We start from the raw sequence: 23571 nt of genomic DNA on the forward strand, positions 1-23571 counted from the left end.
CAAGCAGTTGTTTTTCTTCTGTGTTTCCGATCCCCCAATTCTTTCTCTGGATGTGGATAGTGTTCTTTCTCATAAGTCCCTCTGGATTGTCCTAGATCATTGTATTGCTGCTAGTAGAGAAGTCCATTACGTTTGATTGTACCACAGTGTATCCGTCTCTGTGTATAATGTTCTTCTGGTTCTGCTCCTTTCACTCTGCATCACTTCCTGGAGGTCTTTCCAGTTCGCATGGAATCCCTCCAGTTCATTATTCCTTTTAGCACAGTAGTGTTCTATCACCAACAGATACCACCATCCTTCATTTTCCAAGAAGGCCAGTGACATGCCGTATCTTGCCTTGAGTGTGAGTTGCAGGAAGTCTTCAGCCTCACTCCCTTCCAGAGTCATTCAAGTCCAGCAACCAAACCGAGAAATCAGGATGACTGGCGCCTGCCCCAGCCACCTTCACGGTCTTGGAACAGATCCTTCTTATCTGCTCATTCTGCCTGGGAAAGTCTTCACCTGCTCAGGGTAGACATCACCAATTACACATAGGTTCGAGGCCTTTCAGCTATTCTTACCCTGGTTTAGTCCAGTGTATGGGGTGTTCAGGGAGGACTAGCACTTCTGAGAGGAGGGCTTGCTGAGCTTTTTTCCAGGGTTGTCTTATGCACCTTTGCTGTCTACCTCTCACTGAACCCTCATCCAGGGCACCCTGAGACTGGAGCATGCCCAATGTCTATACCACAGTTAAAAAGAAAAAAAGAAGCAGTATGGGTTTTGGTAATCAAAAAGAGGTTGTCTTCTGACTGGAACACTTAACCAGTTGGTAATTTTCTTCCCAGGAATTTGAGTGGCTTCATTCTCCCTAGGCATCCTGCTTTCCCCCCAGAACAACTCCCCCCCCAACACAGAGCCATAAACTACTCAAACCTTGGTAATGGGGGCATCTGCTTAGTCAGGGCTGCAATCCTAGTCTGGAAGATCACCAGAGGCAGTCTGCTGTCCAGTGGGAAGCACTCTGGCTGCCTCAAAGACTGACTCCCAGGAAGATTTTGTCTAGGCCGTCACCATCCTGAATGGCCCCCGAGCCTTTACTCCACCTCTAAATCTGTGATTTGTGATCCCTTTGAGGGCTGACCTCCTCCCAGCAAAGCTCAAAGTCAGACTGCTCCCAGCTTTTTTCAGCGATGAATGCCTAAAACAAGTGAGATTTTGATAACATGAATTAGTCAATCAAGTCTTTGTGGCATGCTTACAGTTTGCAGGGCACTGTGTTCCAAAACCACTGGGCAGGCACCAAATGAAAATAGATGGGAAGTGGGCATAAGTTTTTCTCTAGTGTACAGGAGTTTTAGTGTGCCTTGCTTTCATTTAATTTTAAGTGGTGGAATTTATATGAAGGGTAGGATCCATTGGGGCTACATTTGCATTTACTATTTTTTATGATCCTGTTTTGATTTTGGGATTATCAGTTAGGGCAGATGTCTGATAGTAGACTTACACTAATGAAAAACCCAATAGGTCTTAAAAATTATTATTCATGTGCTGGCTGGGATTTGGACGGCATAAAGCCAGATGGGAATCTAGTTCTCATATTTACTGCCTGTAGGACCGGGCAAGATACTTAACCACCACGATGACCTCTGAGGCCTTTTTCCACTTGTATATCGGTGACCCTCTGAGCTTGTGGTTTTAGAAGTCAGGGAAAGTTAACTGTGGTCATCTCCCTTGCCTCTGACAAAGATGGTCATTGTCTCTGGGGGAGAACCTTGATTGATGCCAGCATCAAAGGGCTTTCTGATTTAGGCATCCGGTGAATAGTGATCTGGGAGGGGGTAGTAGATGCTCATGAAATGTCCTGAGAGAGTGCAGGAAAAATAGTTTCTGCAGGGTGCTACCTTTATTTGTAACCTGTTCTGAATTCTCAGCTTCTTTTGCTCTTAGAACAGCATCTGTTTAGGAGTCAATCTTAAACTATTTAGCAGTCGAGCAATGCCTCCTTTGGCTGTTGCACACACCCTCTGACCTTGGTCCAGTAGGGTGTCATTTAGAATGGCCTGAAGTCTCCTCTAGGAAGGACCTGCTGATGACAACAAAGCTGCTTATCGTAGAACCTCCTTGGGGATCTTCACCCATGTGGAGTTTCCATGTCACATTAGGCCACTTTCTAGCCAAAATCCAAGATTTGACATTTTGTATTTAATCTTCCAGTTGTTTGGTGAACTTCACTTGAGCCAGTGATGGAAGGCAAATAACAGTAGAGGGGAGGCAAACAGAAAAAAAGGAATAAAAGAAAAACTTGAGCCCTGGCTGCTATCTATCACCACCCAGGCCTTGTCTACATTGGCATAATGAAGGGAGAACTTGAAGCAGTTCTTAGATCACTGAAATGGTCTCCAAGACCCTTCCAGCTGCGAGGTTTTGCACGTCTGGGCCCTTGCAGCCTCTCCTTTCTTGCCCTCAAACCTAGCATGAGCAGGGCTCTGGGAGAGACTATGGATAGAATTGCTCAGGTGGTCTTCAGAGTCTACTGTTCGTCATTTCACTTTCCACTCTAGAAAGAGCCCAGAGCTTACGGTTTCTCTATGAGGTTTGCTTTTTTCTATTTTGTTGTCCTGTGAGAACCACCCCTGCGCTCCTTGGAAACTTGGGGATTGTGTTGCTTTCTCTTTGTTCTTGCCTTTGTTCTCTTTATGAGAGAACTTCATAGTCATCAGTGGTGTTTTCCCCAAACTTTGGAGTTGTGGATGTGTGAAGAGGCAGCAATGATTAGGTGAACCCTTTCCCCTCTCCCTCAATGTGCGGGCTTAGAGCAGCACTTTCTAACCTGGAATTCATGAACTTCCTTGGATAAGTTTAAGGTTGGTCCATTAACTTGAATTAACTTGTCCACATTTATTTTTGCTAGCCTTAAAGTGGAAATTTAGCATTTCCTTTAAGACTTTTCAGAAGGGGTCTTATAGGCTTCACCAGATACTACCTAAGACACTTCCTAAATGACCTACTTAAGGTCGATTGCTTTGGTGGTATTTGAACCCAGGTCTGCTGACTTGGAAGCCAATGTTTTACCAGTTGTACTTCTCCGCCATAGTCCAATCTAAATGTCAGGATTTAGGGCTATTCAGAACCTTAGAAAAGCTCCTTATTTAAAAGCTAAAGACTTGGAAGACTAGAGAAATAAAGTGACTTCTGTAAGGTCACATAGCTAGTGATGGCAGAGCTAGCATTTGAACCGAGGTCTTAGGCCTCCATGACCAATGTGCTGAGCTGTGGTTTGGAGTTTCTTGGTTGGGAGTGATTTGCTTGCTTCACATGTATTTGACAACTAATAAGGAAAGGCCCCTTGCTGAAGGAGAGCAGGCTATCCCCCAGCCCTTGAAAGGTGGTGAAGTCCCTGCTGAAGAGGTATATTCCTAGGAGGCTGGGGCTAGAGAGGGGAGCTGTGTCTGTTTGGCTTTGGTGCTTCCTGGGCCATGGCATTCACTGTCTGGTGTATTTGTATTCACAGTGCCTTAGATTAATTAAAGCTCCTGAATTTGCAGGAGTAAGTGTTTTTTAAAGGTGATTATGTTTTTCTTCCCTTTTTAGAAGAATTTAGGACATAGCACTAATGGGAGGGTGGATTGTTGACAGGCCATGATTTTAAGCCTAGTCTAATGCACAGAACCTCATCCTTGGAAAAAGCCTTTTAGAGATTGGTTTTGTGGACTGGTGAATGTCGTCAGGAATGCGCTATTCTTGGTATCCTTTGTCTCAGTCTGGTTCAGGACAGATTTGGGAAACTTGTCTCTTCCTTCTTTTTTAAAAAACAGAATGAAAAACACACTTGACTGGCACTTCCTGTTCAGCGACAGGCCTGTCTGACTTCAGTCTGATTTAGTTCCCTTTGTTCTTCGTAGAGAGAACAAAATAAAAATTTCTTTCCAGGTGGCTGCTGAGAGCAAATCAGGAGAGAAGTCCTCTGCCTTTAAAGGAATAGAGCAAATATTTAATCCAGACAAAAGCAAGAGATCCCCATTTGTGCTTCGTGCCCTCAGAACTCTAGGCTGCTAGTTAAACTTTCTTGTTGAGTGTCCTTAGAATGAAAGGATTTCAGTCCCTGGACATTTCTAGGGAAGTTTAATTGGAAAGCCTGGTTTGGATTTTTTTTTCTTGACACTCAAGATCGATAGCAGCTCTGTCCCTTCTTCCTTCTCCTTCCCATAGGAAGCCCAGGTGGTTTCACAGAAATTTCTGCATCATCTAGAGCCCTGCCTGTGGCTTGGCCTCCAAACCATTGGGGTTACTTGAGGTCAGAGCATTGGGTCTGGTTAGGATTCAGATGACTGTTTGCACCAGCACTTTCCAGCGTTCTAAAAACTATTTGTTAAAAAAAAACGGAGGCAGTTTATGTCATTGAAAGTACTTTGGTATTATGATGTTAGGACAAAAAGGGCCTCTCAAAGCAAAGGTTTTCAGAGTTCTTGTGAAATCTTCCCAGTGATCCCCTTTGATAGAGAAACTTCAGGAAGGCTCTCCACACAGCAGAGGGGAGTAAAGTCAAGATGTCGGCTTAGCAAGCAGCAAAAGTTCAGACCTCAGAAAACTCTTCCTTACCAATTACAAACTGAATGCTCCTAGGGCACCAAAATTCAAACTGAACAACAGGACAGACCCGGGGAACCCTCCTTCTGGACTCAAATCAAAAGGTTCGCCCCCCAAAAGCCGGAATCTGAGAATACTCGGGTCTAAGGGGAAGGCAGAGGGAAGGTCCCAGGACCCCTCCCCCCCAACCCAGAGGGCTGAGCCCCCAGCAGCAGCGGGAACCTCTGAGCTGGCAAAGGTGCTGGTTTGGAGGGTCTACCTTGTGAGCAGTGGGCGCCGGACTCGGAGGTTCCAGCGTGGACATCAGGGAGGAAGCCAGGGAGAAACCTGGCTGTGGCTGTGTGAGATTTAAAATGGTTGAGGTCTTAAACTGTAGTGATTAAAATAGTGGAAGATATAAATTGTGATAGATATAAGAGAGGGTGAGTAAATTTGACCGCAGAAATATGTTTCACTACAGTGTCTTGGGTTTTAAAATCAAATATAAGGTGGTTGCCAGGGATATATTCCCAATTATTCAAATACCCAAGTCAATTGGGTTTAATAGAGATTTTAATTAACAATACAATGAGTAATCAAAGAAAGAGAGAGAGAGTAAGAAAGGAATAAGTATGAAGGGCCTCAAGCCAATATGGCCTAGACCTGAGTCTTAAAAGAGAAATCAGTCAGTTTTTTATAACTCACCATAAGATCTGTCTAAGTAAGGATTTCTAATGACACCAGGCCAGCAGCATCTCAGCTGCTTTTACCAGCTCCCTCCTCCATCTGAATGTTTCAGAATGAGTCTCCTCAGAATGAGTCTCTCCAATCTGAATGTTTCAGAATGACTTCCCAGCTCTTCCCTGAGCTCTTATTTTTAAGGGCAAAATCTTCTCTGTCACCTCCCCTAAGTCCTTACATCTACCAATCACTGTAGATGTTTCTAAAGGACCGCCCATTTTGAATTCACAGCTGAGTAGTTTTTAATCTCTTTAGTAAGTCAGGAAAAAAATGCTGCTGTGTCAACAAGTTTCATTAGAGAAAACCTCTGAATAAGTTATCACCCTTTTAGGTTTAAGTAGTTTACAAGTTGCCCCACCTTTATAGGTACTTAGTATCCCATTGTATCAATTCTAAAACAGTCATGACTCAAAGAACTTCCTGTCCCTTCCATAAGCATGGATCAAAGTACTTTTCATTGTTCTCAAGGAGCTCTCTGTCCTAAAGCAGTCCTAAGTAGGGTGGAGTAGGGATATTCCCAAGGCAAGGAGCCCCCACACTCAAGTAGAGTTCTCACCATCTGCTAGGGAATTTTTTTAAGTAGAAGATTCCCCAATGGGGGAAACCCCTAACATTCATAAGTCTGAGAAATTTTGAGGTTTCCAACTGGGTCCCTCCATCTGGCTCCAGTCTCACCATTGCCTCGGGGCACATCCAGACCAATCCAGTTGAACCTAATCCCATCAGGACTCCTCAGAGCTCAGGGAGGCGGGCAAAGGCACTGGGGAACCTTGTGGAGAAGCAGCTGGAGAGAACTGGGGAGAGCCTGGGCGGCCCAGCCTTCCAGGAATCTTCGGCCTCAAAGCATATACAGCCCAACCCAGTTGAACTTAGTCCGATCAAAAGCCTCCAGAGGACAGGGAAGCTAACATTCCTCCCCTAGAGACTGTACCAAGAGATCTGACAAGCTCCAAGAGGGTAGACTGACAGCCCCCAAACCCAAAAAAATGAGAGGAGCAAGTTGCACAGGCAAATATGGGGAGCAAAGAAGGGGTAAACTCGAGCAAACAACAGAAAAAGAAGAAAGAAATTACAATAGACAGCTTCTGCACAGGTAATGAGCAAAGAGTGAACGAAACAGAGGGAGGGATCAGCAAAGGAAAAATCAGAAATCCCAGTGAATTGGATACAGGCTTTGGAAGAACTCAAAATGCAATTCAAAACACAATTAAGAGAGGCTGAAGACAATTGGGAAAAGAACTTAAAAACTAAGATAAGTCATCTGGAAACAGAGGCACTTGAACTAAAACAAGAAAAATAGTGTCTTGAAAGCCAAAATCAACCAGCTGGAAAATGAGGCAAAGGAGATGAAAGATGAGGCAAAGCAGATGAAAGATGAGGTGAAGAAGATGAAAGATGACCTCCAAAGAAAATCAGACCAAAAGGAAAAGGACAACCAAAAAACTAAGGATGAAATCCAGTCTTTAAGAACCAGAATAAAACAACTAGAATCAAGTGACCTCACAAGGCAGCAGGACACTATAAAACAAAACCAAAAGAATGGAAAAATTGAGGAAAATATGAAGCATCTCATTCACAAAACAGAGGATTTAGAAAATCGTTCAAGGAGAAACAATTTAAGAATCATTGGCCTACCAGAAGACCATGACAAAAGAAAAAACCTGGACATTATATTACAGGAAATTATTAAAGAAAACTGTCCCGATATCCTAGAATAAGAGGGGAAAGTGGAGATTGATAGAATCCACAGATCACCTCCTGTACTTAATCCACACAGCAGAGGGGATCTGATGGGATGGACCATTAGGCCATCTAAACTCTCTGACTCTTGACTGACTCATTCTGGATTCTGTGGTCTCACTACCTCTCTGACAGACAACCTCTTCAGTCTGAAGATGTCACTTCCTCTCGAGCCCCTCCACCAATTATTCGTCTCAGAGACCTGAAAAGCCCTAGTTATCCATGTTCTTTCATGTTTTTTTGCTCTCTCCTGTTATCTCCCCCCATTAGAATGGGAGCTTCTTGAGGGCAGGATTTGTCTTTTCTTTCTTTTTTGAGGGGGCTTTTGTGTTCCTGGCAGTTCAGCACATTGCCTGGCACATAGTAAATGCTTAATACATGCATAATCTACTGTATTCTGCCTGTTGCTTTTCCTAAGACTTTTTAAAATTCAATTTTTTTTTTCTGTTCCAAATTATCTCCATCTCACCACACCTCCCCCACCCATTGAAAATGCAATAAATACAAAGCCTGTTAAAAACATGAAGTCATGCAAAACAGATTTCCACATTTGGGGACAAGAAAAAGAAAGAGAAGAAAATATGCTTAAGTTTTGTACTCTTGAGGCCATCCATTCTTCATCTGGATGTGGATAATAGTTTTCAACATACGTCTTTTGGAATTGTGGCAGATTGTTGTATTGATCAGATTTACAAAGTCCTTCACATTTAGTTATCTTTACAATATTACTGTTACTATGTAAATTGTTCTCCTGGATATGCTCACTTTGTTTTGCATCAATTCATATATATCTACCCAGGTTTTTCTGAAACTCCATCGTGCCTTACAGCATAATTCCATCACATTCAAAGAGTGTAACTTGGTTCAGCCATTTCCCAGTTAATGGGCATCATCTCATTCTTTGCCATCTCAGAAAGAACAGCTAAAAATATTTTCATTCATATAGAGGCTTTTCCTTTTTTTTTGACCTCTTATAGACTTAGTAGTTGTACTGTTGAGTCAGAGGGTATATCTAGTTTTCTAGCTTTGGGGTCATAATTTCAAATGACTCTCTAAAATGGCTAGACTAGTTCGGAGCTCTGATTTGTTATTTTTCTTTTCTGGCATCTTAGTCAATTGGATGCCTACAAGGTTGTGCCTCTGGGTTGTTTTAATGTGCATTTCTCTAATTATTAGTGATATAGAACATTTTAAAAATATGACTTGATAGCTTTGATTTATTCTTCAGAAAACTGCCTTGTTTTTATGCCTTGATCATTTTTATCAGTTGGGGAAATGAGGCTTTTTTTTTTTAATAAATTAGGCTCAGTTCCCTTATATATTTGTAATGAGACCTTTAAAAATTTGCTGTAGTTTCCCCTTACATTCTTCTTTTCATGTTGGTTGCATTGGGTTTGTCTGTTCAAAACCTTTTAAATTATATATGATCAGGATCAGTCATTTTACTGCAGAAATGCTTATGTAATCAAAATGAGCCATTTTCCCTCCAATGGATCTTTCTATCTCATTAGGTCATGAAATCTTTTTCCATAGATCTGACAGGTAGTTCCTTCCATGACTCCCCTAATTTTTGTATATCACTCTTTCTGTCTTAAGTCATGTACCCATTGTAGGTTTGTTTTGGTATACAGTATAGACTACTAGACTATTTTCCAGTTTTCCTCCCAAATTTTGTCAAGTAGTAGTGAGTTCTTGTCGCAGTCTTCGCCACTGGGCTGCTGTGCTCATTTGATTCTGTGTGCTATGTACCTAATCTGTTCCATTGACCAAGCACTCTGATTTTCTTTGGTACTTATCCAGTATGTAATTGTTTTGAGAATTACCACTTTGTAATATAGTTTGAAGTCTGGTACTGTTAGGCCTCCTTCCTTCACATCTTTTTTTCGATTCCTTTGATATTCTTAAGCTTTTATTCCTCTTAATGAATATTGTTATTATTTTTTAGCTTTATAAAATTGTTCTTTGGTAATTTGATTGTTATGGCACTGAACAAGCAAATTAATTTAGATAATAATGTCATTTTTATTATATTGGTTTGGCCCACTCACGAGCAATGAACATTTCTCCAATTATTTAGATCTGTCTTTGTGTGAAGAGGGTCTTGTAATTGGCTTCATTTGTGTGTCTTGGCAGAATCCCAAGCATTTTGTACTGTCTAAAGTTATTTTAAATGGAATTTCTCACTCTTTTTTTTTTCCTTCTTGCTGGGTTTTGTTGGCAGTATAGAGAAATGCTTATGATTTGTGTGGACTTATTTTATTTTCTGCAACTTTGTTAATTGTTTTGACTAATTGATTCTTTAGGGTTTTCTAAGGGTACCATTATATAATCTACAGATAGTGATAGTTTTGTTTCCTCATTGCCTATTCTGGTTTGTTCAGTTTATTTTTCTTGTCTTATTGCTATTCTAGTACAATATTGAATAGCAGTGGTAATAATGGAAACCCCTGCTTTATCCTTGATCTTATTGGAAAGGCATCCAGCTTATCTTCATTTCAAATAATACCTGCTTTTAGGTTTAAGTTAAATACTAGGTATCATTTTAAGAAAAGTTCCATTTATTACTGTGCTTTCTAGTTTTTAATAGGAATGGGTATTGTATTTTGGTAAAAGTTTTTCTGTATCTGTTGAAATAATATATGATTTTTGTTAGTTTTGTTATTGATGGCCATTTATGTGTATAATTATTCTAAAATGGAATCAGTCCCGAATTCCTGGTATAAATCTAACCTGATCATAGTATGTGCATGATTTCATCATATATTTTTATCTCATTGATAATATATTATTTAATTTTTTGCATCAATGTTCATTAGGAAAATTGGTCTATTGTTTCTGTTTTGGCTATCTCGGTGGTTTAGGTATCAAAATCATATTTATATTGTAGAGGGAATTTGGTAGTGCCCCTTCTTTACCTATATTTCCTTCATTTGTTTGTTCCTTCCTTTTTAAAAAAATAATAAATCCTTATCTTCCGTCTTGTAACGGTCCAAGGCAGAAGAGCAGTAAGGGCTAGGCAATGGGGTTAAGTGACTTGCCCAGGGTCACATAGCTAGGAAGTGTCTGAGGTCAGATTTGAACACAGTACCACCCATCCCTATCTCTCAATCCACTGAGTCACCCAGCTTCCCCCTGAGTATTGGTTCTAAGGCAGAAGAGCAGTAAAGGTGACTTGCCCAGGGTCACACATCTGGGAAATGTCTGAGGCCATATTTAAACCCAGATGTCTTGTCTCCAGGCCTGCCTCTGTCCACTGAGCCACTTAGCTTCCCCCTTTACCTTTATTTCCCAGAAGAGTTGATATGATTTTGGAATTAATTGTTCTTTAAATGCTTGATAGAATTTACTTGTAAATCTATCTGAGCTTGCATTTTTTCCCCCATGGGAAGCTCATTGGTAGCTTGTTCAATTCCTTTTTCTAAGATTAGGGTTACCTAAATTTTATATTTCCTCTTTTGTTTATCAAACAATTTATGTTTCTATAAATAGTCACCCATTTCATTTAGTTGTCAGTCTATACTTGGGCAAAATAGTTCCTTATAATTACTTTCATTTTGTCTTCATTGGTTGTACATTTCATCAATGGTTTCCTTTCTTTTTTTAATCAAATTAGCCAAATTTTTTTTTTGTTAAAAAACAACAACAAACCAACCCAAGATCCCATAGTTTTTTTATTTTAAATTTTATTAATTTTCCCTTTTATATTTATGATTTCTATTTTGGTGTTTAATTGGATGTTTTAATGTGTTACTTTTCTAGTTGTATGCCCTTTTTCTAAGAATTGGTAGACTCTTTACTGCTGAATAATTTTTTTTTAACACTTACAGTTTGTAAGGGGGAGAAATGTGTAAGGGGTTTAAAATTAAAGGGTTGGACTAAATTATTTAAGAGTATGGTCTCCAGGAATTTAATCAATTCCATATGTTTTTTTTTTTAACAATTTATTTATAAAATATAGAAAGCGTGAAAGTAAGAAAATCAGAGAGAGGATAGGGTAAGATCTCTAACATAACACACTAAGTATTTTGCTCTGGCCCTTGGCTCAACCCAGCCAGGGCTAATTAGTCCTTCGCCAGAGGGGTCTCAGCCTTGAGCTGAGGACCTGGGGATAAATAAAGCAAGAGCTTCAGTCATGAAGCCTCTCTCAAGAGGGGAGGCCTCTCCTGAGGCTAGTCCCTTCAGAAAATCCAGGAAAGGAGTCGGCCTTTCACTCACCCAGTGGTAGTTCTAAGGGAGAGATTTAAGAACAATCTCACCAAGTCCAAGGTCTCAGGTCCAGTAAGGAGATTCTTCACCAGTCTCCAACTCAAATTTAGAACTCCAAAGAATGAAGAACTCCCTCACAGGAAGTTGTAACTCCTTTTAAAGACACTTCTTTGCATCACTTCCTGTGCCTTCCTCTACTTTTTATGTGGACAAATTATAGTCTATAGTTTTGCTTAGGACTGTGCAGGGGGAAGTTAGTCGATTCTGATTCATCACCCACTATTGCACATGTGGGTCACAGACCTCCCCCACTCAAGTGTAAGTGGGGTATATTAGCTTCTGGTGATTAAATCTAAAAGTGGGCAGGGGAGAGTTAATCCCATTTTCACAAGTTTTAAAAATTGTAGGGCTGGTTGAGCAAGATTATATTCTCTTCCCCTCCCTTCTTGCACCATGTTTTTTGGTATATGCACCCACATTATCTGGGTCACAGAGGAGAACTTTGCCTCAGGTTCATTCCCAGTCCTTCTGGAGCATCTGCCCCCTGGTGACACAAGCCTAGGTGTTATATCCTGTGTGCTTAACAAGAAGATTCCCGGATTATGCTCTCTGTTCCTTCTTATTATCATCTTAGGGAACTTGCGTAAGATTTTCTTAGTTTTCAGCTAGTCAGTCTGAATCCAGGCATTTGCAGTAGGACAAATGCATTCACAATTCAGAATATGTCAATCAAATAAGCATATAACAACAATAGCTAATATTTATAGAGCACTTACTATGTGCCAGGCACTGTGTTAAGGGCTTTGCAATTATAATCTTATTTATTCCTCACAACAACCCTGAGAGGTAGGTTCTACTATCTCCATTTTACAGATAAGGAAACTTGAGACAGGTTAAATGACATGTCCAGAGTCACACAGCTAATAGAATTTGAGATCCGATTTGAATTTAGGTCTTCTTGACTCCGGGTCTTCTATCCACCGCATCACTTACCTGTCCCTAAAATACCAAGTAGTGCTGCTGTCCCATTCCTACCCCCCCCATTAAATATCTACTTTGGGACAGACACTGACCCAGGCACTAGGGATGCAAAGACCTAAATGAAAGAGTCCTTGTTCTCAGGTTCCTGGAATTGCATTCTGAGAGGAGAAACATGCTGACTGAGTCCAACACAAATTCATGGTCACCATTCGCAGGGTGGTCTACATCCCCACCCAGCAGTAATCCCTGTGTTTGTAGTTTATTTCCTACCGTATTCTTCCCAGTGACAGTTACACAGAAGCATGTACCCATAAAAGCATGTACTTAGAGTTCTTCCTTTGGTTTGTTTTGGAAGTCAAGGGCAATGCTAAGAGTAATTTCGTTGACATTTTAATTGGAGATTTTGCTTTTTTTGTAATCTTGATCTATTTCTTGGTTGAAATTTAAGAGGTTGTAAAGGGAGGGATTCATTGGAATGGCTTTCTCACTTGGTTTCCCTCCCTAGTGTCATATAATGGTGAAACTTTTTCCTGGTGTTCCTCCTCCCTCTGTGATGGCATTTTCTCTAGTCTGCACCATTTGATCATCTCTCTCTCTTGCCATTGAAGAGGGGCACTAGAAGACTTTCTCATGGACCCTCCTATCTCAGGAAAGGTTTTATAGTCTGACTCACGCCTGACCTAGGACTGCTGTTTCCCCAGGCCACCCATATTTCCTTCTTTCTGTCAGGCCGTCATGCTAAGTCACTCCATTCCTCAGAGGATTTCTCTTTCAGAGTTGTGGTGGTGTACTTGGATAAGCTTTTCACTTGATTCTGTTTATTTCTTCTATATCATTTTATACAAGTCTTCTTAGGCTTCTCAGAAACCATCCCTTTCCTTTCTTTATTTTAAATACTTATCTTGTGTTTTAGCATTTATACTGTGTATTGGTTCCAAGGCCGAAGAGTGGTAAGGACTAGGCAATGGAGGCTAAGTGACTTGCCCAAGGTCACACAGCTAGGAAGCGTCCGAGATCAAATTTGAACCCAAGTCCTCCTGTAGGCCTAGCTCTCCATCTACTGAGCCACTTAACTGCCTCTCGTTATTTCTTCTGGCACAATTACATTTATATAATATAGTTTGTTCAGTTGTTCTCCCAGTTTCTGTTCCCCCCTCTTAGTTTTCACCTCTTTGCTGCAGTACATATGGGTTCTTTTCCTCTTGCTTTTGGGGTCATGAAGCCTTCCCTGATTCCCCTAAGGCACAGCGATCTCTCCTCAATTTCTGAGAGTAGTTTGCCTGGACCTCTCCCGTGCCTCTGACCCATTCTACTTTGGATTCTACTTCTCTTTGTGCCATCGCTCCTCAGGAAACAATAAGCTCTTTGAGGGGAAGAAGCCATGTCCCTTTTTAGTGTTATCTCATTAGTGCCTGCCACAGAAGGATCAGGCCTGGGCCTCTGGTTTAGACCTCTCTTCGTGTTGCTGTCAAATCCATTTTTCTTAATCACACACCAGACTCTGGCATTCTCCTTCTAAGATCACTCCACTGGCTCCCTTAGGCCTCTGGGATCCTATCAGTTCTTCTGTTTAGATTTTAAAACCTTCCAAACCAGATGCCACCCTCTCTGTAGTCTCATGGGACATGACTCCCTCCTGCATACTTGGATCCATCCAAAATGGACATTTCACTCTTCTCCTGTTTCTGGCATATCCCCCCCCTCTTCCCCCTCCCTCCCCATGGAATCCCTCTCTTCCTTCAAGATGTAATTGAAGTACCACCTTCTTCTCAACAACTTTCCTGATTCTCACCCTCCCAGACAACGTTGTGTTTAATTTCCTGGCATTACTTCTATTTATTCACCTTTTATTTATTCTGTAGCTCCTTAGAGATGCCCTTGTTGTCTCTTGCATGAGAGTGTGTTCCTTGCCAACAGGGTTGTTTTGTTCATTGTTTTCATTCCCAGGATTTGGCACATACCTCAGAGGGTCTGAATACATGCTTATTGATTATTTTGAGTATAAGGAACTCTCAGGAAGGAAAATGCATTCTGCCAGTGCAGAGCCACACTTTTGGGCAACTTCAAGTCTTGGAGAGTTTCCTGGAGTGTCATAGAAACTCTCTGTGCCAGAGGCAGGACTTGAACTCAGGGCTAGGCTTCCTGGCCAACCATTCTATCTTACCCACTGCCTTTTGCCTGGGATTTCATGGTTAATAGAGTTTTTTTTTGGTTTGTATTTTAAAAGACAACATAAGACAAAATGTATATAGACAAAATGATAGTTGCAGGATTTGAGGGCCTGGTAAATCAGAAAGTCTCCTTTGGGCTTGTTTTTCTTCTTTCTGTGTGTGTGTGTGTGTGTGTGTGTGTGTGTGTGTGTGTGTAGGCATTGTTGTAGTATTTTCAGACAAAAAAAAGGATGGTCATTAATGAATTTAAAATGCATAAAAGAGTTCAGAGGGAAGACCAGAAAACCCCAGAATAAGCAGAACACCACTAAAAGTTACATGTGAAATTTATGAAATGTTTAAAAGGAGACGCAAGCCATCTACAACCTACTTTGTATGTGAAAATGTTCCTTTGGTGTTTTAAGTTTAGAATAAAAATAAATTTTAAAATGTAAATGCTTCTTTGCTTGGTAAGGTACTATGGGTTTTTTTTTTTTTGGTTGTTGCTGATGCTAATGTCAAAATCCATTATTGAGGCCTAGACCTTATAGCAAGAAGAAAAGTTATGAGGGTGAATTGACTGAGAAAGAGTTGGGAATGGGGTAATCTTATTTTAGGATAATAACACTCAAAACATCAACTGGAGAAGAAATTTCCCTTCCTTTCTCTTCCCTCTATTTTCATTCCTCCTTTAAACAGAAGTGAATTTGCAGTAGGAAGTTTCTTCAGCTATGGAACTATCTTTTAATGCCATTTTTGTTTATCTAGATTTCCATGAGGATAACTTTCAAGGACCTAGATGGCCTCATTTTAGCTGCTTCCAAACCTGGAGCCAGTGCTTGCTCCCCCATCCTCTGTGCCTGGGTGGTAGTGGTGCCTAAGAGCCATGAAGGTTGTCCCCGAGAAGAATGCTGTCCGGATACTCTGGGGTCGAGAAAGAGGCACACGGGCCTTGGGGGCTCAGCGGCTTCTGCAGGAGCTGGTGGAGGATAAAACTCGGTGGATGAAGTGGGAAGGAAAGGCAAGAAACCTTTTGACATAGGGACTGGGAAAGCAGGGTTCCTGGATAGGCCCCTGCACTGGGTCAGGCAAGGGTGGAGACAGATGGAGCTTGGATTGTCGGAGGAGAAAGTTCAGGAGAAGCAACCATCCCAGGGCACTGCTTAAAGTGTGGACCTGATTGTAGTGCTATTTCCCTCAGTCTCTAGCTTGAGCATTGCTTTCTAATGGTTTGAGCCTCGGACAGTGAAGGCCAACGTGGCTTTGGAAGCAGGGTCATTAATGATTGTTTCTGGATGGGTCCAGGGAGAATGTCTTATCGCTGTCTTGTCTTGTTTTTCCTCCAGAAAGTTGAACTTCCTGACAGTCCACGTTCCACCTTCTTACTGGCCTTCAGCCCAGACAGGTACTCTGCTCCCTTCTACAGCCTTACCTTTCCTACCGTCAGTGGTGGGCCGGTACCCTGGGCTTTGCTCAGGCTCACCTGAATCCTGCCTTCCGGCCCCGTCCTTTTCCTAGTGGCAGCACGCAGGCCAGTCCCTTGGCAGTGCCACAGGGAGAGTTCCCTTGCCCTCTAGCAGAGATGGAAAGGAGAGGCCACAAAGGGGCTATGGAGTGTCTTAGAAACAGTTCAGGGGGTGCCATTGATGGAGAGGAAGCGCAGTGCTTCTGGATGGATTTCAATGGGTTTCCTCTTCTGGAAAAAACCAAAACCTTTCATCTCCAAAAGTGGTCCTGGGGATAAGGGGGAACAGTCAGAAAGCATCTCAATTCAATGAGTAATAAGTAAGCACCTACTGTATACTAGGCCATGCTAAGTCCTGGGGATCCAAAGACAGAAATGAAATGCTTATAGCACCCAAGGTGTGTGTGTGTGTGTGTGGGGGGGGTAGAGAATAACACTCAGAGGAGGAAAGACAAAACCTCAACAGACTAAATACCAGATGCTTAGAGGCTCTGGGGGTGTCCGAAAAGGCGTTAGAGATGGCATCCAAGCTGACAAGAGAAAGGAAGGCAGCTTGTAATGTTCTTAGCCCCTAGTAGGGCTATAGAAATGTGAGTTATTGTGGAGAGCATCAAGAATGGCATTCGATCTCTATTGCAGGGCCCCCTCTCAAAGAGCCCTGCAGTCTAGTGAGGGCAGGACCTAGACTCTAAAGGGGATTCCAGAGGGAAGGCTTCTTGTCTTTGGATGAACCTTTCAAGGAGTCAGGCTCTCTGGGAGGCCAAGATAAGGAGGGAGAGAGTTCCAGGAATGAGGACACACTTTGAAGTTGGGAAATGAAGGATCACATTTGAGAAACAGCCAGGAGGCCAGTGTTGTTGGATGGCAGAGAACATGGAGGGGAGGGCAGTGTCAGGAGCCTGGGCAGGAAGTAGGGGCCAGGCGATGGAGTTTCTGTTTGATCTGAGAGGTCATGGGGGCCCCTGGAGTTTATCGAATACAAAAGTGATGTGGTCCAATCTGCTTTGGAAAGGCCTGGGCCTGCTGACATTCCATGTCCAGGACACTGATGAGGAAGCGAGGTACTGGGAGCCCCAGGCGTACTCTATTCTGCAGGATGGGTGCTCATCCCAAAAAGTCTTTCACTGCATCCTCCCCTGCCTGGCTCCTCATTCCTTCTCTCTTGTAGGACTCTCATGGCCTCCACCCATGTGAACCACAACATCTACATTACGGAGGTGAAGACTGGCAAATGTGTTCATTCTCTGGTTGGGCATCGACGTACGCCATGGTGTGTGACTTTTCACCCCACCATCCCAGGCCTCATTGCTTCTGGCTGCCTCGATGGGGAGGTTAGAATTTGGGATTTACATGTGAGTACTTCCTTTGGCTGCTCTGACCTTGGGAAAGCCAATTGCTAGATACCTCTACCAAACCTCTTTACTTCTAGACACTAGGTTTTCTTTTTAAAAAGTTGATAAATTGTTTTTCTTTTTTTTTTAAACCCTTACCTTCTGTCTTAGAATTGATACTAAGTACCATTTCTATGGCAGAAGAGTGTGAAGGGCTACGCAGTGGGGGGTTAAGTGACTTGCCCAGGGTCACACAGCTAGGAAGTGTCTGAGGTCAAATTGGAACCCAGGACCTCCCATCTCTAAGCTTGGCTCTCTATCCACTGAGTCACCTAACTGCCCTGATAAATTGTTTTTCAATATAGCAGGCAAACATAGACAAACAAGTGATAATAAGAACACAGGTGCCCTTAGAATTTTAGCAAGACTCCCAAAAAGTGACAGTCGGCAGCACATGCCATCCTTAAAAGGGAAGAGACCCTCTGCTAGAACTTTAAGCAGGCAGGATTGGCATTATCCATGGTGTTTAACCTAAATTTTGTGTCTACTTAATATTGTCTTCCTTTCTGTGGTGGTAGTCAGGGTATTTGTTGTTATTGTAAGTCTTCTTTCTACACTTGGCATTACTTCAGGGAAGTCTTCCGATTCTTCCCATTGGTCATTCCTTGATGACTGGGTGAGAGTTTTGTTTTCCAGGCTTTGGCTTTTACAGATGGTGCCCATTCTGAGCATTTTGATACAGACATCCTTTCTTCCCCTTAATAATCTCTTTTGACTATAAATCTAGGAGTGGGATTAATGGTTCAGACATAGAAAGAGTTTTATAACTTCCTTTTATAACTTAAGATTTCTCTCTGAGAATAAGAGCAATTTCTTGGGTTTGTAGCAGCGAAACACCTCGTTGGTTTTGCTTTGACTTCACCACTGTGGGATTTTTCCGCCTTTCCCTGTCTTTGGAGCCCTGTTTAGTCTTACCTGATGCTTCAGGACGACTCCTGATTAATGAGATTGGCCAGTCATCAGGTCTGATCTATTACTTGATCTGTGGAGGGGAAGCCTGGCTCCTAAACCTTGTTTCTGCTAGCTGTGCTTTGGGTCAATCCTGGGCAGCCCTGAGTGTCTCCCAGGGTTCTGAGAGGCCTGTCCTTTGGCCTGGTTTGTGTGGAGGATTGTGCTGTCCTTGTCGCTGGTGACTGGTGCACCTCATACTCTGGCAGGCCAGGGCACAAGAGGTTTTACATTTTTATAGGCCTCAAGAGCAGGTGCCTCCCTGGAGAACTGGGTGTGGTCCTTGCCCATTCATTGTGGAAGACTCGGACATAAGCAGCCCAACAGGACTGACCACTGAAGGACTATCGCATGGTCAGGGCCTGTTGCTGCTGATCCATTTCATGGGTCCTGTTTAAAAAAGGCCCAGCATACAGGGAATAATATCAAATGGAACGCCTCTGAAACAGGTGTTTGTGTCTCTGCCTGCCATGAGCTGATCGTCTAACCTGATCATGATCCATAGGGTGGCAGTGAAAGCTGGTTCACAGATAGCAACAATGCCATTGCCTCCCTGGCTTTCCACCCCACGGCTCAGCTCCTGCTCATCGCCACAGCTCACGAGATCCACTTCTGGGACTGGAGCCGGCGGGAGCCTTTCGCGGTGGTGAAGACGGCCAGTGAGATGGAGAGGGTCCGGTGAGTGGCTTGGACTGTCGGAGGGGAGCCCCTGTGGCACAGGCCTGGAATAGAGGAGGAAATTTTGTGTCCGCACCCTTTCTACTTTTCCGGGTCTGGCTGATTGTGGTCAGTGCTCCCACTTCCAAAGGTGGTGCAGAAAGGCAGCTTTGCCGGGAAGATAGGATTTCTCTCCTGCGGGTCTCCCCACAGTGCCTTATCTCGGGTGCCTTTGGACCCTGGGGATATTCAGCAGACCCCCCAGCCGAGGAGGTTTGAGGGCAGAAGCAGTCTTTCAGGAGACATACAGTATGTTCAGACGTTTCATGGAGGGAAGAATTTCTTTTTTACTTTCTGCCTGTGCTTAGAGATCTTTGTAAGACAGGAATTTTAGAGAAGTTAAGCATGTAACTCTGCCACGTAGGGCACAGCTTTCTTCTTGCCCCAAACTTAACACACGAGGCCACCTTGAACCTGGATTCAGAGTAGAGAAATCTTGTCTCCTACAGTCTTGTGTTGCCGCTGGACCCAGACTCACTTCCTGGTCAAAGTCATTATGTTTGTGGCTGGGGCTGTTCAATGCCATCATGACTCACGCTTCCAGCAGGGGTAGCTGCAGGGTGGACGGATCCCCATCGATGGGAGTATAAGAGAGTTCTGCTGCCTCATGGCCAGACTGTGCACTCTGGGAAATGACTGTTAGCTTCTTCAGGGATATGGGAACTCCATTTCTGAGGAAAGTGGGGAGAGGGAACAAGAAGAGCTGAAGCTTTTTCTGCCTGTCCCAAGATTTGGAAGTCTAGCTAAATAAATTCCTGGGTATGTGGCCCCTGAGTTTTTCAGTGATATTTGATGTAGAGTATACTATAGTATTTCCCAAGTTTTGAATTAATACCGACTTCTCTCTTTCCCTCATGCCTCCCTTCCCCTCTGTCACCCCATCTCTCTCCCCCCTCCTTCCCTCTTTCTCTGTCTCCCTTCCTTTCTTTCTCTTGCTTCCTCCCCCTTTCCCCTTTCTCTGCTCTGTGTCTGTCTTCCCCCTTCCTTCCCATTCTGTCTCTGTTTCTGTCTGTTGTCTGGTTTCAGGTTGGTGAGGTTTGACCCCCTTGGACACTACTTGCTCACAGCAATCGTTAACCCCTCCAACCAACAGGTAACAATTCACGATTTCTCCCAAGCCTTTATGCCCGGCTCTCCATTGCTTCGGGCTGCTTCTTCTTTGCTACTGAATACTTCCTTGCTTTCAGACCAGCTCCGGGCAGTAGCAGGTTGTGTCTCTAAAGGGAGAGCTGTGGTTTCCCTGGGAGTTTGGGCCTGCCTCTCATTTAGAATGGCAGCCCCCCCTCCCCCCCCCCATTGCCAGCACAAGGCAGGGTTTGGGGGTGCCTCGCACTGCTGTGACTGCCTGTTAGCCTCGTTCCTCTTCCCTGTCAGCAAGGTGGAAGCACATACACTGAGCCGCTTTTCCTGCTCTGCTCCTTAAGGCTCAATTCTAGCCCAAAGGGTCTTGTTTGGTTCTGAGGGTCCTGAGCTCCCCACATCAGGGGCTCTGCTCTGTTTGGGGGGTTTTCTCCTGAGGGAATGGAGCTCCACTGAGTCCCGCTCCTGCCCCTGTCTCTCTGCTCCCCCCACATGGTCTGTTACAGAGTGACGATGAGCCAGAGATCCCCGTGGATGGGCCAGAGCTGTCCCACTTCCGCCAGCGCGCTCTTCTGCAGTCCCAGCCTGTGCGCCGGACGCCCCTTCTGCACAACTTCCTGCACATGCTGTCGTCCCGCTCCTCCGGCATCCAGGTGGGAGAGCACAGCACGGTCCGAGACTCTGCCACCCCTTCGCCCCCGCCTCCCCCTCCGCCTCCGCCCAGCACGGAGCGCACCAGGACTGCTTACGCCAGGCTCCGCGAGCGGGCCGGCTCCCCCCCAGCCGAGTGCTGCCAGCCCCTGGGGATGCCGTGCCTCTGCAGCCGCTGCTCCCGTGCGCCACTTCCTTCTTCCCTCTTCCCACGCCCGGACGGCGCTCCCTCTACTTCTGCTGGGGCTACTACCGCTTCCCTTTCTTCCGTGCAGACCGAGCCCTACCAGGCCCTGGAGCAGGCCTCGCCAGCGCCGCAGGACCAGGGCCTCCTGAACCGCCCGTCTGCCTTCAGCACAGTGCAGAGCGGGACCGCGGGCAACACACTCCGGAACCTCAGTCTGGGGCCCACGCGGCGCTCTCTGGGTGGCCCGCTCTCCAGCCACCCTTCCAGGTACCACCAGAGCGGAAGGGAAATGGCCTCGGGGCTGGCGGGCTCTGACTGGACCCGAACGGTGCTAAGTATGGACTCGCGCTCCGAGGCCGAAGCTCTGCCCCCCCCCAGGACCAGTGCCTCTTCCGTGAGCTTACTGTCTGTGTTGAGGCAGCAGGAGGGCGGCTCGCAGGCGTCCGTGTACACCTCTGCCACCGAAGGCAGGGGCTTCTCGGTGTCCGGGCTGGCGGCCGAGGCAGACCCGGGGGGCTCGGGCCAGGGCGGCAGCTCAGGCAGCATCCGCAACGAGCTGCAGTGTGACCTGAGACGCTTCTTCCTGGAATATGACCGGCTCCAGGAGCTGGACCCCAGCCTGGGGGGAGACCCCACTCCGGCCCAGCAGGCCCAGGAGCTGCTCAACAATAACATCGAGCCCGAGAGGCCGGGCCCTTCCCACCAGCCCACACCGCACAGCAGCGAGAACAATTCCAACTTGTCTCGGGGCCACCTGAACCGCTGCCGTGCCTGCCACAACCTCCTGACCTTTAACAACGACACCCTGCGCTGGGAGAGAACCGCGCCTGCCTACTCGGCCGCCCCCGAGAGCACCTCCTCCTGGCCGGTGCCCAGCGCCTTTGAGGGCCTGCCGGCCGGAGGCAGCCCGCTGCCCCCCTCCGAGGGTGCTGACGGCGGGCGAGTCCCTGGCTCCAGCAGGCTGGAGTTGAGCGCTTCCACCGGTGCGCAGGATGAGCGGACTGTGGGAGTGGCCTTCAACCAGGAGACGGGCCACTGGGAGAGAGTTTACAGCCAGCCGGCGGCCAGCCGAGCCGGGAATGTATCACAGGAGGCCTTAAACCAGGAAATGCCTGAGGAGAGTTCCGAGGAAGATTCGCTCAGGAGGTAAGGCGCCTCTCCCAGGGCCGCAGACGCTGCTTCTCGGGGTCCAGGTCTTTAGCTAGGATGGGAGCTAGAAGGAAGCCAGGCCAGGCCCAGACTCAGTGGCCTCCCTGAGGGGTCACACAGCCTAGTTAGTCTCGGACCCAGGTCTGGAGCCGAGATCGACTCTGGTGGCCTCCGCTCTGCCTCTTTAGAAATCCTCCCTTTCCTACCATTCGTCAGAGGGGCTTCCCTTTCCCCGAGGAATCTGAGGCCTTCTGACCCCCTCTCTCCCCTCATCCGATGGAGTGTGGGGCTTAGTGAGGTCACACGATCATCCTGCTGGAAGGTCTCGGTGGGCAAGGCTGGCTCCCCTGAGCCGGGAAGCTCTCACCTTGTGCCGAGAGTCAGAGGAGCGGGAGGAAGGAGAGCTCGGCTTCCATCATCCTCTGAGAGACCTCGTGCCCTCAGATGGGGAGGGAGACTTTGTGCTGCCCAGCCCTGCTGAGAACCAGCCTTTGAGGGGCCCTTCCAAACCTCTCCCTTCCCCAGGAGGCCTCCAGGGCTCTGCCAGGGTGTCCCAGGTGGGGCCCAGCCGGACTTCCTGACTGGAAGCCCTTCCTCTGCGCCTTGCTTTTCCTTAGTGAACCCGGAGTCTAGAATTCCCTGGTTGTGGCCTGATCCTCGGGTAGGGGGCAGGCGGGCAGGGTCTGCGGGGCCTCTAGTGGGGAGAAGAATCAGGCTGTCTTCCCAGACAGCAGCACAATGACAGAATAAAGGTAGGTGGAGTTCCTTCCTCCCACACACACACCCTCTGCCTCTTCATTTATTCTTCATTTATTCGGCATTTTCCTCTGTACTTCTGTAAAGGTCAGATCCGGGATAATTAATTACCAGGCTCTCGGAACATGCCTGTGGGGCCCGGATAGTACCTTACTCTGCACTCTGTGTTCTGCTGAAGTTTGGGAAAGCTACCTGGGACAGATCCGTCAGGAGGGGGCTGCTCTGTTTGGAGGCGAGGACCTCCCCGCAGGAGATTGTCGAGGCCTGCCCTCACGGCATTCTCATCTTGTTGGGGCAATCCCATTTACCGTGTGAAATGGTTAGGGCACAGCAGGTTCAGTTCAGGTGGTGGCAGTGGCCTTTTGGAGAAAAAGCCTTGTGAGCTTGAGTCATCAGGGAGGGCTGCTTGGAAGAGGTGGGGTGGAAAGGAAGCCGTGGTAAATCAACAGGGTGGGGTGGTGGGGTAGAGGAGAGGAGTGACCCTTCTGGCAGGACCGCACAAGTCTAGTCAGAGCCTAGTATTTGGAGAGAAGTTAGGGCCCGAGCAGGACCCAGCAGCATTCCTGTCAGGGAGGGAGAGGTTTCATTGACTAAGGGAAGAGGAAGCCACAGTTGGGGCTGGAATCAGGACCTCTGCTGGGTCTCTGGAGTTTGACAGTTGGAGCTCCAGTCACCTGCCTTCGTGGCATCGAGATGGCCCCACGGGAGTTTTTATTGAACAGTTTCCAACCCACGTCCAGACCCCTTCAGGCAAGGGCCTGTTCATCTAGTCTTCGGTGTGTGTTGGGAGGAGGAGCGTTACCTCAGTGCCAGGGCTAAGGCCCTTTTATGGTGGGTTGGGAGCCTGCGAGCCCCCAGGATACA

General features: G+C 45.8%; 1 protein-coding gene across 6 annotated transcripts in view; it reads left to right on the top strand.

Moving 5' to 3' along the window:
• The window catches only part of AMBRA1 (autophagy and beclin 1 regulator 1), a 180858-nt gene that overhangs the window by 21759 nt on the left and 135528 nt on the right, over positions 1–23571 (top strand). For 4 of the 6 annotated variants that reach the window (XM_056801858.1, XM_056801859.1, XM_056801860.1 and 1 more), the window contains exons 2-7: positions 15132–15384; positions 15710–15768; positions 16997–17180; positions 18673–18845; positions 19911–19977; positions 20471–21948. In XM_056801858.1, coding sequence (XP_056657836.1) covers positions 15250–15384; positions 15710–15768; positions 16997–17180; positions 18673–18845; positions 19911–19977; positions 20471–21948 — 2096 coding nt within the window. In that variant the 5' untranslated portion in view covers positions 15132–15249. The remainder of the gene's footprint in view (positions 1–15131; positions 15385–15709; positions 15769–16996; positions 17181–18672; positions 18846–19910; positions 19978–20470; positions 21949–23571) is intronic. The other 2 variants (XM_056801861.1, XM_056801862.1) reach the window with 1 other exon arrangement.

This window comes from Monodelphis domestica, chromosome 6 (genome assembly GCF_027887165.1).
Source record: "Monodelphis domestica isolate mMonDom1 chromosome 6, mMonDom1.pri, whole genome shotgun sequence".
Classification (NCBI taxonomy): Eukaryota; Metazoa; Chordata; class Mammalia; order Didelphimorphia; family Didelphidae; genus Monodelphis; species Monodelphis domestica.